The sequence below is a fragment of the Lepus europaeus genome, chromosome 8 (assembly GCF_033115175.1).
Source record: "Lepus europaeus isolate LE1 chromosome 8, mLepTim1.pri, whole genome shotgun sequence".
Classification (NCBI taxonomy): Eukaryota; Metazoa; Chordata; class Mammalia; order Lagomorpha; family Leporidae; genus Lepus; species Lepus europaeus.
Genome location: NC_084834.1, coordinates 86023472 through 86042215, shown reverse-complemented (window position 1 = coordinate 86042215; position 18744 = coordinate 86023472). Strand labels below are relative to the sequence as shown.

Below are 18744 nucleotides of genomic sequence, written 5' to 3'. Positions count from 1 at the left end.
AAGAAATATGAATGTAGCTAGAAAAGGGCATGCAATGACTTTTATATTAGGATGTGTTTTAGATATTGATCTGATACTTTTCCTCTCATTGTGATCTGTAGAAATTTACCTAGAATATTAACAGAGCACACAGTCAATAGGGTTGGTATTATTGAGAATTAATTTTGCTGCCTACTAGAATCTGCCAGTCTGCTTAGATATTAGTGACAACCATCACCTTTATTCCTAGGATATGAGCCTGGCTTAGCTTTATAATTCTGGTATCTGTACCTTCTAACAGATCCACTATTGAAATAGAGGAGACATCATTTTTGTAGCCAGGAAGAATTATTCCTTCTGGCTCTAGATGACTTCAATCAGAAGAACACAAGTAGATCTATTATAAGCCAATATACTGTTAGAATGTCTTCACTTTTAATGACAGCCTAGCATGGCACAACATAGCTTGCGAAGATCAGTTAGCATACATGTAGGCTTTGTCATCACTTGCTTATGCCTTGACTTACATATCTTACAATCCATTACACAATATCTTCCATGTACTCTTTTAAAGATTTTTTTTCTGTTTATACATTCTTTTCTAGAATTAGCGTATATAACTCTATCTGCATATCACAGTTTAAGAGTTGTTAAATACTACATAATAGCCAGTATTATGTAACATTCAATATAAAGACTTTTTCTTTATTCTTCTTACATCAAATATACATCTTGTGACATTGCACTCAAATTACTGTTGATATCTTCACGAAAGTGTTAAAAATGCTATGGAAGTCTTGAATTGGTTATGGATTCATCTATTAGTTTTTATAAGCTAATGCAAGTCACTTATCCATTCTAGCCACAGTTTCCTTATATTATCAGTAAATCATAATATGTTAAAGTTTCAATTACATCTTCAATCATTAGTTATTAAATAAATATGCATATTGTAAGTGAGCAAGAAATTATTCCATTTAAAAATAATAAAGTGACAATAGTTGACATTCATGAAATGAAAACAATTGACAATTCCTTTTAGATCTTAGCAATTTGTAATTTTCTTCTGAATCTCATTATATTTTATGCTTTGCTGATTTTTTTCTATTTAAAAATCAATTTTAGATCTTTTTAAGCATGACTAACTTTGAAACTGTTGGTCCATCTGTTTTCTCTTTGTTAGCAGACTTTTTGAGGTTACTCTGAGTTTGCAAAGAAAATGATTTGCTTTGATAAAGCAGCTTTTCAGAAGAAAAAAATAGGCTTTGAATTTCTTTTTACACTCTATAGTATGTGTTTCTAACACCCATAAACTTAGACTAAGGAAGAAAAAATAGTTGGTTATTTGAAAAATTGCTATTATTAAATAAACCTCTTATCTGTAAGACTGAACTCTTTTTAAAGTAAAAGAATGTAGTTTTGAAATTCCATGTTTCTTTAAAAATTGGTTGTAACTTTTAGGTAATGATAATCCTGAATACAACTTTCCATAACACAATTCATCTCCTGCTGTGTCTAATTCCTTATTTGTACTGTATGACACTATTTCAGAAAATCAGTTGAGGAAATGGACATGAGTTTATTCCAAATCCCAAACTATTTTGCATACTTTGGATTTCCATAAACATATTCGTGACATGATTTTGATGTTGTCTATTATTTGAAGGGCTTTTTAATAGTATTAGTCACCAAATGACCAATCAGAAAATGTCAGTTCTTGTTCTTTGTCATATCAGTGTTTGTGTATGTCCCCTTAATTTTCTTAAATGCATTTGGATCCCACCCTAACTTGTGCTTGTTTCAGAAAGAACATGTAGCCAAATGCAACCTAAAAATTCACTTTGAAGTATATCTTGAGGGTTTCTTTTCAATTTGAGAATGGCTGAAGATTTATAACATACTTACAATCAAATAAGGAAAAAATATTGTTGAAAAAAATCATTAACAAATATAGGAAGACCCTTAAGGGGTAAGATATCCTTGGGCCAAGAGTTCTTTCATTTTAACAAATTCCTTTGACAGTTGTTCTGGAGCAGAGAGGGGATAGGATAGACTACTAACATAGTAATTGACTATTTCCTGGATCCATTCTCTTTAAAGCATCCATTATCTACTTACATATTCCTCCTAATTTCTGAATACCTATACTTCCCATGATTTCTTTCAAACTCACTTCAGGAATAATCTGATTTATACAAAAGTTTAAACAGCTAATAACATTTAGTATTACACTTCTTTTTATTATTTTGACACATAAAAACTGTGCACATTTATAGTGTGGCATATGAAGTTGTGATGCATGTGTACATTAGGTAATGTTCAAATCAGACTAAATCTTATCAAATATTTATCCTATGTTTGTAGTGAAAGCAATCCAAATCCTTTCATGTAGCTTTTTAAAAGACATACAACACAATAGTATTATCTAAAGTCGTTCTAGCTCCACCCTTCCAGACAATCTGATTATAGGGAGCATGTGCTATGTGCTTGACAATGGACGACAGCACAGCAGCTCTTCAATGATGGCATGACCTCATCTCCAAATGCCTCATTGGATGATATGGAAATGGAGTTTCATGCTGCCATAAGCCTGAAAGACCTCCACCCAATTCACTTCCCTGTCATGCAGCAACTTTCCCATTTCCTTTGGGTATATCAACATCACTGGGCACATCACCATCACTGAGGAACCAAGTGGACCTGACTTCTGCTGTGACCTAGAAAATCACCCAGAAAACCACATTGATTTCCCCTTGGACACTGTGACAGAGGCTGGTGTGGCCATAACAATGACTGCAGGTGATTGGTTTCATCCATCACAGCTGTGCATTTGGCTTCCAGGTTAATGAAGTTCAGAAGGTGAAAACTTATGAGCAGAAGTTCATCATAGACCCTGTCATCTTCAGCTCTAATGAGGGAATATGCCCACTTGAAACCACCTACCCATCAAAGGATGGACTCAGGAACATAAAGGAGGCAGAAAGTGGTATATTGTTACTTGGTCTTGAGATTGGGGACCAGCAGATGGAAGCAGGCACCTCCCTCAGAAACTCATCTCGTTTAACCATGCCACGCAGAGGTCCCTTTCCCCAGTTTCTCATTGGTTGAGAAACTTGAAAGGTACAATTGAAACCTAACACAGTGCCTTAGGCAGGATGAGGGAGATGAAAAGGGTGGATGTTGCTGGGCAGATTAAGAACAGGGGAAAAGGAGTTACATTGTGATACCATCAAGGTGTCAGGAACTGAAACAGGAGAGCACTTTGTACCTGGCATCTAATGGTTGGAGATGACCAAACTGCTAAAAGTTACAAAGATTGCAAAGCAAACTTAGCAGCTGACCAACGTTGGAGTTTTGTCCCATGTCCTGCTTTGGTCTGATATCATTCATAGCCACACCAAGGTTATGCCAAGTCTCATGAAAATACTCCACTGGGTTATTTCTCACACTAAGAATCAAATGTGGGATGTTTTTGAGGCAAAACGTGGCTCTTGTGGTATCCCCAGTATGATCATAGGCTGGAAGGGGAGCTGCTTGGTGGGCATCATCTTCTTGAAGTCTATTAATTTTCTCAAGGATAAAGAACATAAAAATTTTTTGGAATAGATCACGACAGAGGGAAGATTTAGTGATGTTCCCTGCAGATATCACATTGAAGAAAGCAAATGAAATTTGCAGCACAGCAATAAGGGAAAGTTGCCTATTGTAAATAAAGACAGCTAGCTGGTGGCCATCATTACCAGGCCTTACCTAAAGAAGAAATGGACTACCCACTGGTCTCCGAAAACATCAAAGAGCAACTAGTGTGAAGTGAAGGCATTGACCCTTGTGAGGATGACAAGTGTGGGCTGGACTAACTGGCCCTGACTGCTGTAGACATAGTAGTTTATGACTGTTCTTAGGAAACTACCCTCCAGGCCAGCATTATTGTATATAATACCCCAGTCTCCAATCATTGGGGGCAATGTGGCCAATGCTGCTCAGGACAAGTACCTTGCTGGTGCAGGCTTGCATGCCTCGCAGGGGAGCATGGGAAGTAGCTCACTCTGCATCTCACACGAAGTGCTGGCCTTCAAGCCATCCCTAACAACAGCAGTGAACAAGGTGTAAGAGTACATATGACACACTGGTGTTCCCCATACCACAAAGAGACTATTCCAGAACGCATGGCATATCTCCAAAGTCCCGGTAATTCCCTCCTGGCTGCCACCCCTGAACCTCCTGGTCTATACTTTTTCTCCAGTGGAATCTGGTTAAAAAAATATTGGGTGAAGTGTCTGTTCATGTCATAAACAGTCAGCAGCTACAACTGATTTTTCTTCAGTGAAGCTGACAAAATCAAATTGGCACAAGAGGTATCTGGGTCTGTGCAAGACAAAGTGTTTATCCAAAAATTCATTCACTGTCTGACTCTTGCCAAGACATTGGTACCAAGAACTTGGACCAAATCTGAGCCATGACATAGTCTAGGGGGCTTAAGATTGAGAAACACCTGCAGATGATAATGATGTTCACACCCTCCATTCATAAGAGAGGCAGCTTTTCTGAAAAGGAATCCAGCACTGCCCCTTGGTTTCTCAAAAAAAAAAAAAAAAATTGAGAAATAAATAAATGAAGTCATTCTGTGAAATAGAATACCACATCTTATTTCTACTTTTACCCAGTTCCTATGGATTGATATTCTCGAAAAAGTTATACTTCTTAAAGGTGCCTAGTAGTAATTTCTGCATGGTATACTGGTTTATTTTGCCTGGTGCACTAAATCCAGAATTTAATCAATCTAAAGAAATTTATAGAGGCAAGATTTTTAGTATGAAAACAAGTGAACATGGGCATTATTTTTTACTTATAAAGAATCAGAATAACATAAGATTTACAATCTGTGTTACCAGCTGAGTCATCTTAAGTCAATTATCATTAAGAGCCTCAAATTTCAGTCTATAAATTTGAAGGGAAGCATTTAGCACCAATCTGAATGTATATTTACATGGATAAAGTGGGATAATACATGTGAAAGCAATTGATAATTTAAAATGAACTACGTATAAAATACTGTAATTATATTATTTGCAGTATCCCCCACATTGCATCATGTATTAAGTAACATGCAGTCTTTTTTTTATTTAATAAATGTGAATTTAGAAAGTGCAACTTTTGCATTGTTGTGGCTTCCCCCCCCAAAATCCCTCCCTCCTGCAGCCCTCCCATCTCCCACTCCATCTCCCATCCCACTCTTCATCAAGTTTCATTTTCAATTATCTTTATATACAGAAGATCAACTTGGTATTTACTAAGCAAAGATGCAGTCTTTATTCAGTGGGTCAAACTTATTCCCAAAAGAAGCTTCTATTGCATTATACTAATATAAAAATATAAATATTTTTAAAAATATAAAATTATTAAGTGTGAAATTGCCACATTTTATTTCACTTCCTTTGTCATGTTAACTTAGATTAGGAAAATAGGTCTTAGATTAGGCAAATAATATCTAATTTTAGGAGTCTTCCACTATAATTCATTGAGTAAAGTTACTCATATAGTAGAATAATCTAAGTGAGAAATTTACTGCACACATTATGTAATCATGATAATAAAAAACATAAAATAAGAGGAATCAAACAATAAAACTATTTTAATCAACTTTATTATATATATTTGTTTATTTATTGGATGCACAAAATATTTTTACCTCATCAAGCCACAGCAATTGGCTATAAAGCCTATGAATTATTCACACAGATGACATTATTGCATTTAAGGGATTTTAAGATCATTTTTTGAATATAACTTGCATTCAAGAAATCTTCCCTATCTAGTATGTGCTAATCTAATATGGATATTTGGGTGTCTATGCAAAAGGATAATTTTTCATGTTGTTGCTGTGGCAAGCCACTACTCTTGTTTGTTTTCATGCATGCCTCTGCAAACTAAAAATTACTTTCTACTCATTTCCCATAGTTGTATAATTAGCTCACACCCTCACTAATTGTATTCATTTACAAATCATACTTTTCTGGAACAGCAGTTGTGGAGAATTATTCTTAGATTTTTTTTTTTTTCTGTATTGAGCGCTTAATCCTCACATTTTCCTTACTGCTATTATAAGCAGTTGTCTGAAATTCTCTCTTAAACTGCCCTTTACCTAAGGAGAATAACAGAGTGGGCCCTTGCACGTGCACTCACACACAGAGACACAGACATGTTAATTTCAGACACAGTGCCTTCTTTTCTCAGGATTTCCCTCTGTACTGGGTTCATTCACTCTAGTTATAAACAGAATGGTCAAGAATGTCCCTGGTGGTTTTAGGAAAACTAATGTTGTGTTTTCATTTTTTTGTGAGGAGAAGCTGCTGTGATTTTTCTTTTTGGGAACTCTGCCTTTGGCCAGCAGTATTAACTTTCTTATAGCGAGTATGTCCTTTAATCCTGGTTGAGTCCTAAAAGCCCACCAGGAGAATTTCTTATTCCCTAAAGAGTTTAGGAGTGCAGTTGAGCCAGAAGAAGCAATTTAACTCTAGACAATTTTCTCCATTCCATACCTCTTGGTAATTTGTGCAATGTGAAAGAAACAGGACCAGTTGCTAGAACCTTTGAATGTTTCTTTTTGGTTATTACTTGAACTTATTACAGGACTTCTTGCTTGCAAAGCAGTAACTACTTCTGTTCGCAATCTCTCTGTGGTAGAGTGTTTCCCAGACCTTTACAAAACTCTTCTTTATCACTGAAAACAGATTCCACATCTAAGGATACAAACAGCTGCAGCAACAGTGCCAAAACCTTCCACAGAGATATACCTAGTATTCACAGCTGCTTTAGAAATCCTGTTCCTCAATGCTGATGGGAAAAGGGCAAGCTGTTATTTTTAATAAATATGGTTTGAGTCTACATCGACACTTTAATGATTGTGGCTGACAAAGAGGCACATTTCAGGTGTGCCTATTTCTTCAAACAAACACATTATGTGGTAAAAATCAAAAGAGACTTTTGCTTTTTAAGTAGTTCTAACACTGTGCTTCCTCCATTTCCTATTTGGAAGGAAAATGTATTTTTAAGACCTTTTTTTAGAGTGCTGAGTGAAGTATTGCCCAACTAAAGTCATTGGAACTCTTAAGCATCCTTGGTTAGTTTGAATGAAGAGAATTAAGCTTCTGGTTATAAAGTTGAGAGTACATCTTTGCAAAAATTAAAAGAAAAATCAGAAAGGATAGTGGAGGATGGGTGGTAGAGAGGGATTGAGGGAGTGTAGGGTGGGAAATATTTTGTTCTTAAAACTGTACATATGAAATATATGAACATTGTTTTCTTTAAATAAGTAAATAAATAAGAAATCAAAATGACAATACATGAAACATAATAAGGATCTTAGCACATTATACATATTCATTAAATCTTAACTATTATCATAAATAATATCTGTGATAAAATGACACTTCTTAAAAATTGAAAATTATGAAACATAAAAACTATATTGATTTCAGAATGTCTAAGAATCCCTCCCTCCCCTAGATATTTTCATCTTTAGATATCAGATAGACAAATAGATCTTGAAACTACCATCATCATCTTCTTGCATTTGTTTTGTGGTATATAATGATTGTTTTGTTTTGCTTGTTGAACATTCAAGGATTGCTTGGAATTTTATAAAGGCAAATAAAGCTCTTTCATCAATATAAATTATACAATTGGTATTCAATGTAATTCTACAATTGTAGGACTAGTGTCTATTGGAATTACTTTATCAAACTAACACTAAGCCTTTTGATAGGCTCTTGCTTAGATTCATTATGGCCTTCATGAAAACTAGATTCAAAAATAATGTAGACAGAGTTTTATAATAAATGACCTCATTGTGTAGTAGTATTTCCCTATAAACCAAATTTCTATTTGGTCACTGTCCTCTTGAAAACAGGACAAGAGAAGTTCCTTTAAGTTTTACGCTTCAATGGGAGGGGCTATGTACAAAATGCTTCTGATTAACCTTTCATTAAATATATATGACAATCCCAATTTTATCTTTCTTAAGAGAATTTACAAAGATCATTAGAGAAAAAAACAGAGAAAAGAATACTAAAGAGACCCTCATGGAGGTCTCCAGGACTAATATTGCTTTCGCAGGCACATTAGCAGGGAGCTGGATCACGACCTAGAATGTACCCCCAAGCCTCACACTGAGTCCCACAGGAGCTCAGGCACTCAGGTGACCCCCCCCCCCATGTTCTCTGAGACAAAGAGCGGCTAGGGCCCTCTCCAATTCTGATTCCTGTGTCAGTTTCACAGCTTTTTCTGCAAGTTTCTCCTCCAGCCAGTGTTTTTCATGAGGGGTTTTGTTTTGGTTTGGTTAAAGTAAAAGCCAAAGATGATTTGCGTGACAGCGGGATCAGGTAGGGGAGAGAGCTGAGGAGGGTTTGCATAGACAGCCAGCATTCTCTAGAAGCTTCTACAGGACCTATTTCCTCGCCACGTTGAAGGAGAAAGCTACCAAGACGGTCATTATATTTTAATGGCATTTTTTTAGTTCCCTAAACTAAGGGCAAATTAAAAAGGAGTTGAAGTTCAAAAAAAAATTTTCCTTTCTGGACTGTATAAATATTAATGGAGACTGAGTAAATGCCAGGCATTGTTAGGAGCAGTGGATTCAGTTTTGAACAAGTGAAGGAATATCCTTGTGCTTACAAAACTTATGTTCTGGTTGGCCTGGGTGTGGTTATGCGCAGTGATAAAAGTGCCTATTATTGAGAATAAATTATACAATATTCTGCATTGCATATGTTACTTACGTGACCTAGAAGTCGCATTAGTAGGAAAACATGAATTCACTCAGGAGGCAGGTTTCTCAACTCCTATAGAACACTGACCAATGATAATAGTGGCTCACTTTAACATACCTTATTTCATTTAAACTTAAATTATAATATTGACATTTTGTTCAGTCCTTGATATGTTAGTAAGATCCAATTTAATATTAGCCATTCTTCTAAATGTGAGATCATTTTTTTTATAGCTAACTATTTGGGAATTATTTCAAGTTTCTCTAATTTAAAAATAAGCCATCTTGGACAACAATACTATTTTGTGTTTAGAAGAAAACATGTGAGGGGCCAACACTGTGGCGCAGTAGGTTAATCCTCCACCTGCAGCATCCCATATGGGCGCCGGTCCTAGTGCTGGTTGCTCCTCTTCTGATCCAACTCTCTGCTTTGGTCTGGGGAAGCAGTGGAAGATGTCCAAGTGCTTGGGCCCCCATACCCTTGTGGGAGATTGGGAAGAAACTCTTGGCTCCTCGCTTGGGATCAGCCCAGCTCTGGCCATTACGGCCATTTGAGGAGTGAACCAGCAGATGGAAGACCTTTCTGTCTCTTCCTCTCACTGTCTGTGACTCTGCCTAGCAAATAAATAAATAAATAAAATCTTAAAAGACAAGAAAACACATGCAAAAATATCTTTTAAAATAAAAGTAACTAATCAGGGGCTGAATTCTAACCTATGGAATGAATTATCGCATGAAACTGTTTCTTGATAACATTTTTGACAATTACCATTATTTTTCAGAAATATAAGAAAATGTTTTGAATAACACTGTATTGACTCATTAATTAACCAATGATTCATATATTGCTCCCTCCCATAAATTCCACTGTCATATCATGCAACCTTAATGAAAACTGGGTGATTGACATTGCTCTGATCATACATTTTTCATCAATTATAAAACAATTTCTAACATAAGAAAATTCCTAAAATCAGGACTCATCTTACAGTCCATGTTTTCAACTTGACTATAGTTCTAATGGAGTCTGTATTACCTATGGAATAATGATTTTTTTTACAATGGCTTCACATTTAATTTTGTTATATTAGATGGTGTTGCAACATATGTATTGAGTTAACATTCAAGAATATTTTGAACAAGATTACTGCAGAAAAATAAGGAAAGAAAGAAGAGTATCCTTTTAATATTAGTGAAACAAAGATTTGTAATTGGGTTGTCTTAGATTCTGTACTCTCTATGAACTCTAAATAGGGTACATAACCTACTTACAGAGCAACTGAATTATTGAAATAAAAGGACTTTCAGAAACCATACAAGGCAATTAAAGATAAAAGAAATTGCAATGAGAGGCCAGTATGATTGATAGGAGTTTCAGTGTGAAATAAGAAAATGAGGTTGGTTTGTTTCAAATTAGTATCATACATTTTGTTTTTTTTTCTTCTTGGTTAATGATATGTAAAATATTTTATTTTTAAAAATTAGTGTTATTTTGTTTAACCAGTAAACTTAAGCACAACCATATAAAATGTTTTTAGTTTCTTTCTACCAACAAGTTTAAAACATATGATACACAGATTCAGGTCATACAAATTAAAATGTATCTTTGATTGATTTTAGCAGCTTAAATTTATGGACAATCTTATCTAAAAGCCATTTAAAATAAAACTCTTAATAAAATTTCCCCATGTGGACATACAATATGTACGCACATATAACATAGCATAATAGACCAATATCAAAATCCAAAATATCTGGTTGAAATAAGATTCCTTAAAATCATGACATAACATAGACCAAATCTGATCATTGTTACAAGGTGATTATTCAAGTCTTTGAAAATAAGCACATAGTTAAATAACCCATAGCTCTTCATCTCCTCCCTCTCTTTTTCCACTCTTAGATTTAACAGGGATCACTTTTCAGTTAAAATTTAAACACCTAAGAATAATTGTGTGTTAACAGCAAGTGATCTAGGACTTGCTCCCTCATTTCTCTATTCTAAGCCCAACTTGTTCTTTCACTTCTCTATTCTCTTCAAGGTAGGGAACTAATTCTATTATGAAGGAATCTGTAGGATGCACAATTTAATCTTTAGACCTTATAAGAGATGGCTAACATTTTTCTGTAATAGCATAGCCAAAATAAGAACTTAACTAATAATCTCATAGCTAGATTCACTTCGCCATCAGCGAAGTATACAGTAAGTAAAAAAAAAAAACCTCCCTTTCAGACCAAAGGGAAAGAAAGTTTTAAAGTGAGAATATAATTTTCCTCATGGGCATTGTCTACCTTAGAAAAACTTCTACAGAACATGCCTGTGACTATAGACTTGTAGTTCAGGCCACCAAAGATTAGAGATGGGACACGGGCACTCCCTTGACTTGCATCGTCTGGTCTGCTTTAACACAAACCAGGAGGAAAAGAAAGCTAGGCATCAGAAGCAATGGGTGGCAGGCCTATTAATGGCTGATCTGTACAGTGATCTGCCCTCAAGGAGACCCAACAGGCCAGTCTACTGCAGTGGCTTTCAATGTGGTAAGCCTGGGCTTCAGCAGAAGTCAGCTTGTGAAGAGCCCTGGCAGCTCTGCCAAGAGTTGGATCACTGGAAATGGACCTGCCCTGGAATCGAAGGATGCCCAGGTCAGAGCCACAGATCTTATTGGCTCCAAGCTGAAAAGCCCTTCACTCAGCCCAACTTCCAAAGTGACCACTGCAGTTGAGGGGACAGCCAAGTAGGGTCAGCAACATTGCAGGCAGAACTGTAAATTTCTTGTTAGAGATGCCCCCTGCCTTTACCTGGCCAGCTCTCCTCCCAGGCCAGCCAAGTAATAAAAGTCAACAGAGTGCCTTCCCCTAGGAGGTTCACACCTCCCTTAGGATATACCCCATGTGAAGAGATAGATAGGTCTGGGCCTCTTAACTTACAAGGCCTAAAGCCCAACAGATTATTATCAAGCCCCTTCTATCAGGTTCTATTTGCCTCTCAATCAGAAAAATTACTTGTAGCTTAGACAGCACCTTTCTTAGCTCCTCTAATAATGACTCTGTCCTTTGTTCTAGACCCTGTCTAGTGCACTTGGGCCTCATTCCTTTGTAATCATAACCTCTACTCTACCACCAATGGCTCTACTCCCAACCTGTGTGTACTGATGGTCCTCTTCCCCACTTAATGCTGTATAATTGTTCAGACCTGGTTAAGGCCACTCTTAGGATCATTGGTTACTATCCTCACCCTGTCTTTTATGACCTTGTCTAAATATGATCGGAGTCGGGGAACTTGGAAGGCTTCCATAGCCTTGGCAACTCATGACGACAGCCTAGGGTGGTTACTGGCGCCATAAACTAGAGTGTCAATTTGTTGGGTCAACAACAGGAGCCACTGTGCACTTGCTCCTGATGTGGGATCTCTGTCCTTAATGTACTGTACATTTTGATTTAATGCTATAACTAGTACTCAAACAGTATGTTTCACTTTGTGTTTCTATGTGGGTGCAAACTGTTGAAGTATTTATACTAAATTGATCTTCTGTATATAAATAGAATTGAAAATGAATCTTGATGTGAATGGAAAGGGAGAGGGAGCGGGAGAGGGGACGGTTGCGGGTGGGAGGGAAATTATGGGAAGGGGAAGCCATTGTAATCCATAAGCTGTATACTGGATATTTATATTCATTAAATAAAAGTTAAAATAAAAAAAATTAGTGTTATTGAGGGGCCTCACTGGAGCAGCGCCAGCAGGTCCTGCCAGCAGGTCCCGTGGTCGCCACCGGAAAGGACCTGAGGTGGTTTGCTGGCTCTCAGCCCCAGCCCCAGCCCTAGCCCGCCCTTGTCCTCTCATTTAATGCAGATCTGTTACCTCCTGGGCCACCTGTTTCTCCTCTCTGTGAGTGTCTGAGCTCTTTGGCAACAACATGTAGGTACCAGTCACCCCACCCCCACTGTTCCCCAAATCAGGGGCTGTGTGAGATGGGCTGCTCCGTGCTGCTGGTGGGGTCCCGCGTGTTGCGTTATGGTATCAACGATTTTTTTTTTAAATCTGTTGTTTCTTGTTTTTTTATATTATATATTTAAAAGGCAGTATATTTTGTACTGTGAATTTGCACTAGAAGATGAATTGTGCACTTTTTTTTTACTTCTGTTGGTGTGTATTGTATATAGTCTATGTGCTTCTTGTGATAAAAATAAACTTTTTCTTTATAAAAAAAAAATTAGTGTTATCATAGACTCCACTGAAGAAACTAGAGGGCTATTAGATGATGAAACAAAGAACTGACTTTATTGTAATATGCACAAAGACTGATTAATCACTGTTTACCCAGCATTTTATTCTCTTTCAGGAACTCTATGTGTAGATAATAAACTAGCTTCTTGGCAACCGAAATTTGCAAAACTAATATAATTACCCGAGTTTGGGTACTTAATTATGATATTGAGAATGATGTGGCTAGATATATGCACTGAAAATTTCCTTCAGGAATGGGATTCCACGAATTTCAGAAGGAATTAACATCAATTAACATCATGATGAAGAAATTATTTACTTTTCTATGAGCCAAAGCAAACAAATCCAAAAATATGTATAGAAGAATATTTTTATATTTTGAATTAAGCAGATTGTGCCCATGTTTTCTAAACACATTCTAAAATTCACAGAATTAAATAAAAACTCTAATTTTAGAGTTTTAGAATTGGAAAGGAACCAAATTGCTTCAAGATCTAAATTGACCATCTTGGTGTGGATGCTGTGGTGCTGGGGTTTGAAATGCTGATTCAGATGCCAGCATTGCATACTGGAATGCCTGGGTCCAGTTCCTGCTACACTGTAATTCCAATCCAGTTTCTTGGTAATGCTCCTGGTAGTTACTGTATGATGGCTCAAGTACATGGGTTCCTGCCACTTACATGGGATATTTGGTGGAGGCCCTAGATCCTGCCTTGGCCTCACCTACTCTTGGCTGTTATGGCCACTAGGGAGGTAAAGAATGTGTGGAAGATCTCTCTCTCTTTCTCTCTCTCTCTCTCTCTCTCTCTCTCTCTCTTTCTCTCAACAACTCTGCCTTTCAATAAAAAATAAATATTTCAGAAAAAGAAAAAATTAATTATAACATAGTTTGTTCATTTCATTCAATGGGCTCAGAAACTGAAGCTCAAAAAAGATATTTTTTTTTTAATCCACAGCCACACAGCCCCAGCGTGACACAGCCAAGAGTAGAATCTTTGGCTCACAGTTCAGTGTTCTTTTCATTGTGCCAATTGTCCTGTAATACATTAAACACATAAATAGAATAATTAATGTAGTAGAGGCTGTGATGTGCTTCCCAGTACTACCTCCCTTTGCCTGAAACACACAAGCACTTTCAGGGATGAAGTCTTCATTTTCTCAATAGCTGAAAATATTGGCAATTATTACCTCTCAACTAAATTTCTCTCCAAGAATTTCACTCTGCAAAGTTAAAAAAAAAAAGTGAGGAGGCTACTCTTCTGAAGTTATAGATCTTCCCTGAGTCTACCAATTTCTAATAGCTGATGCAAGAGCACTCCCAACCACTTGGCTGAACTGTAGATGACTACAAAGAACCATCCAACTTTCAATCTCCCTATAAGATCAATTGAGAAATTTAAGTTTATATAATTGAATTTCTCCCCTCTTCCTAACTCTACTTCCTGAATTCCTCCTTAGTTGTTGATGAGAGAATATTCCCAAATAAGTTTCCCACACATATCTATCACAGAATCTGTGTTCTAGGGCATTAAACTATACCAATAAATTTAAAATTAGTTAAATATTCATCCCTTATTTCAAGTCAAAATAGAAGTATTCACAGTGCTTGAGATGATGAAAGAAGAAATTGTCACTTAACAAAGTCAAGGTCTTTTTGATCACTTTATATTGTTACTGTGTTTATTGTTGTCTGCAAGATAACTATGCTTTGAGTATAATATTAGGCAATGCCGGGGTCGAGTCTGTGGTATAGTGTGTAAAGCAGCCGCCTCCAGTGCTAGCATCCCAGGGCACCGGTTCAAGTTCTGGCTGCTCCAATTCTGATCCAGCTCTCGGCTATGGCCAGGGAAAACAGTAGAAGATGGCCCAAGTCCTTGGGCCCCTGCATCCATATGAGAGACCCAGAAGAAGTTCCTGGCTCCAGGCTCTGGATTGGCTTAGCTCTGGCCATTGCAGCCAATTGTGGAGTGAACCAGCGGAAGGAAGACCTTTCTCTCTCTCTCTCTCTGCCTCTCTTCTCTCTGTGTAACTCTTTCAAATAAAATAAATCCTTTAAAATATATTAGGCAATGTATACAGAGTACGTCTTTCAATACTCACCATAATTGTGTATGAAGATATAGATATGAATATGGATCTTTCTTTCACTGATGAGGAAATTGGAGACTTAAGAAAGTTATAAACTTTTTTTTTTTTTTTTTTTTTTTTTTTTTTTTTTTTAGTTTTTGACTGGCAGAGTGGACAGTGAGAGAGAGACAGAGAGAAAGGTCTTCCTTTTTGCCGTTGGTTCACCCTCCAATGGCCACCGCGGTAGGCGCGCTGCGGCCGGCGCACCGCGCTGATCCGAAGCCAGGAGCCAGGTGCTTCTCCTGGTCTTCCATGGGGTGCAGAGCCCAAGGACTTGGGCCATCCTCCACTGCACTCCCTGGCCACAGCAGACAGCTGGCCCGGAAGAGGGGCAACCGGGACAGGATCGGTGCCCCGACCGGGACTAGAACCCGGTGTGCCGGCACCGCAGGCGGAGGATTAGCCTATTGAGCCGCGGCGCCGCCGAAAGTTATAAACTTCTATAATTACTCAATTGGAAAGTATGATTCTGGCTCTTTGTCAAACTAGAATTTAAGCCATCTGAGGGCAAAATCTTGGTCTTTTAATGAATAGTATTATTTCTCATCAGGTATATATACCATCTTGGTCTTAGTAGTACTCAATAATAAATATTTGCTACATGAATAAATGAATCCACATTTGGCCCCAAATTTAACTCCTATGCTATAGAGTATGCCCTGCACACTCTGAATCTTGGAGTTAATGATGAACATAACAGAGAATTTAAAAAGGAAAAAAGATGTTCAAAATGTCAAAAAGCAAACTACACCAAATAAACAGCAATGGGCGGTTGCCAGTTTATTTTTCTCCAAAAACTGAGAATGAGAATTCTCATTCTGTTTCTTGTTGTGAGAGTCACATAGATCCTGTGAGTGTCAGATATGATACTAGAGAAACAACACTGAGGCTGATTGTAAAATTGAGTTATTTTATCCTTTTCAACATGTCTTTATTAAAATTGTTTATTCATTTTAATGTAATATCCTATGAGGGAAAACTGATTACATTAAAAAAATCAATGAATATTCACCCAAATGTAACATTAAAGTACAGGAAATGAATTCTCCACCTACCTATGTTACTTTCCTGGACAGCATCTGTGGAAACAAAAATTAAAAAGATCATCATGAAAAAATGATTATGATTTGTCACTAAAAACAGCATTAATGAAAAAATTACCAGTGACATTATCGTTATGGGTTTATGAATATCAATTTTTCTCCCAAAACAAAGTTTTTCTAACAATATTTTGCAAGCAGCATCCATAATATGCCTTTAACTGTTATCTATAGATATTAAGCATGGAGTTTGTTGGTAACAGACTCAACAGTTACATAAATATGTTATGTAAGGTCGCAGAAATAGATAGAAAATATATGCTCACATTTCTAAGTACATCCAAAACCAAGCGTGTTGGAAATGATCCAAGCAGAGAGCTAGAGAAAAGTTCCTGAGCAATGAAAATTGAATCAAAACTATTTTTTCCATTTACTCCCAAGAAAGTCCATCAGGCATCTCTTATGAGTTTTGCAGTGCTCTTTAAGAAATCATTTATTTATTTGAAAGGCAGAGTACACAGGGAGTGAGGGAGAGAAAAAGAGAAAGCTACCGTTGGTTAGTTCACTCCCCAAGTAGCTGCAACAACCAGGGTTAAACCAGGTAGAAGGCTAGGAGCCAGGAGCTTCATCTAAATCTCCCACATGGGTGCCAGTGGACCAACCATTTGGGCCATCCTTCACTGCTTTTCCCAGGCCATTAACAGGAAGTTGGATTGGAACATGAACTGATGCCCATATCATATGGTGTTGTAACAGACATTGGCTTTACCCACTGTTCCACAATGCTGACTCCCACATACATGCATTTATACATGCATTTACTAGCATGGCTCTTTCTACTCCAAATGGAAAAGTTGAAATGACAAATTGGCAGTCATTGAGGGGTTCTACTATAAGAAGTACACTAATAATAAGCAATAATGATGGCAGTTTGCTACAACCATCAGAGAAGGGAGGAACGGAGGGAGGGAGCGAGGGAAGAAGAGGAAGACCTGGGTAGTGAAATACTTGTAATCATTAAGTATAAGGACATCCTTATTAGACCATGCTTTGGCAGGAAAGAATGCAAAGAGATCCATTTAAGTAATGATAACCTTGAAACATCCATTCAATGACAATGTTGTTCTGAATATGATTCATTTTATAAAAAATGTGATTCGTTTTCTGAAAGTTCCCATGGAAATACTGGAAGAAGGAAGGAACCGGTAGTCAAGCACTCTGACTGTCCTACACTAGCTATAGGGTATGAACAAATGGTACTGTAGTTTTCCAGTAACCAAATGTACCTTAAAAGACTTGTGAGAATTGAATATATAGGGTCACTAGCCGAGTGCCTGACGTATAATACACAGTTCATGGATATCACGTATTGTTAGGACCAACAGATAAACTTTGTTTGCAAAAGATTCATTAACTGCTTATTGCATGTGGAACAATTTGTTTAGGAGGATAGATTGGATACTAAGACAACCGCTGGCCTGAGGCTGCATTTTGACAGTACAGTAGCAGGGACTTACCTTTAAGGGGTATGAGGAAAAACAAGAAGACAAAAATAATGTTCAATGGGTGGTGGAACCTACATACTTGAGCCATCGCCTGCTGCCTCGCAGGCTGCATGACCAGGAAGGTGAAATTGAGAGGGGAGCTGAGAGTTCCACTCAGTTGGCACAGGATCCAGGATCCTCGCCAGCCAGTGTCTTAACCTCTGTGCCAGAAGCACACTAGACTTACCTTTCAGTCCTATTTTCCACGAAAGTTTTGAAGTCCCTCCATGTCTTTGCTTTGAATGTGATTCACAAATACCCTTTACAAGAGATCTTCTCTCTGTGTCTTACCCTAGGTTACCTATCGAAATCGAGTTGTGAGCCAAAGCCTCAGCACAAGGGACAGAAAAGCAATGCATACTCCCACCGAGGACCGTTTTAGATACTCAGCGGCCGACCAGAGCAGCCCCTACAAAAGCAAAGCCTGTCAGCTCTCAAGTGTTTGTCTCAGTAATTTCTTGAAGGACAAGGAACTGGCTGATGTTATCAAACACTCAAGAGGATCTTATGATACCCTCCCGTCAGAGGTCACACAGAACCTACGGGCCACCGGTGGGCAGAGCCCTCTGAAGCCAACAGCGAAGACGGAAGGGCTCGCCTCGCTCTTAGAGAAACCCAAGGACCCAACTGCTGGGGCCCGCCAGCATTCAAGCTTTACAGGCAGGTTTGGCCAGCCACCAAGAGGGCCGATCTCTCTACACATGTACAGCAGGAACAATGTGTTTCTCCACCACACTTTACACACCGCTGAGCTGCAGACTCTGGGCCAGCAAGATGGGTAACGAAATCGCCCTATTCCTGTCTCTTGGTAGGATAAAGATGGTTGGTGTTTCTCGTGCATAGTTCATATTTACACCGTCATGTACTTTTTATTGCCTTTCAGTTTTAGTCATAAACAGATCAGTGAATTTTTTTGTTTGTTAAAGACTGAAGGTTCGAGCATGTTAATTGAATTAAGTTGAACTGCCTTGAGGATTTTACTGTAATATGTATAAATAATGGGACCATCTTGCTGGTTTATATATTCCATAATTCACTTATCTTTTATCTCCATCACTGATA

At 37.6% G+C, this 18744-nt stretch overlaps 1 protein-coding gene and 1 pseudogene across 1 annotated transcript in view; both read left to right on the top strand.

The window, feature by feature from the left end:
- LOC133765784 (inosine-5'-monophosphate dehydrogenase 2-like) overlaps positions 1-4089 on the top strand; it is a 43089-nt pseudogene extending 39000 nt beyond the window's left edge.
- The window catches only part of CCSER1 (coiled-coil serine rich protein 1), a 1228673-nt gene extending 1210209 nt beyond the window's left edge, over positions 1-18464 (top strand). The window contains exon 10 of the mRNA XM_062199158.1: positions 17979-18464. Within this exon, the coding sequence (XP_062055142.1) occupies positions 17979-18464 (486 nt within the window). The remainder of the gene's footprint in view (positions 1-17978) is intronic.
- Positions 18465-18744: the final 280 nt, after the last annotated feature.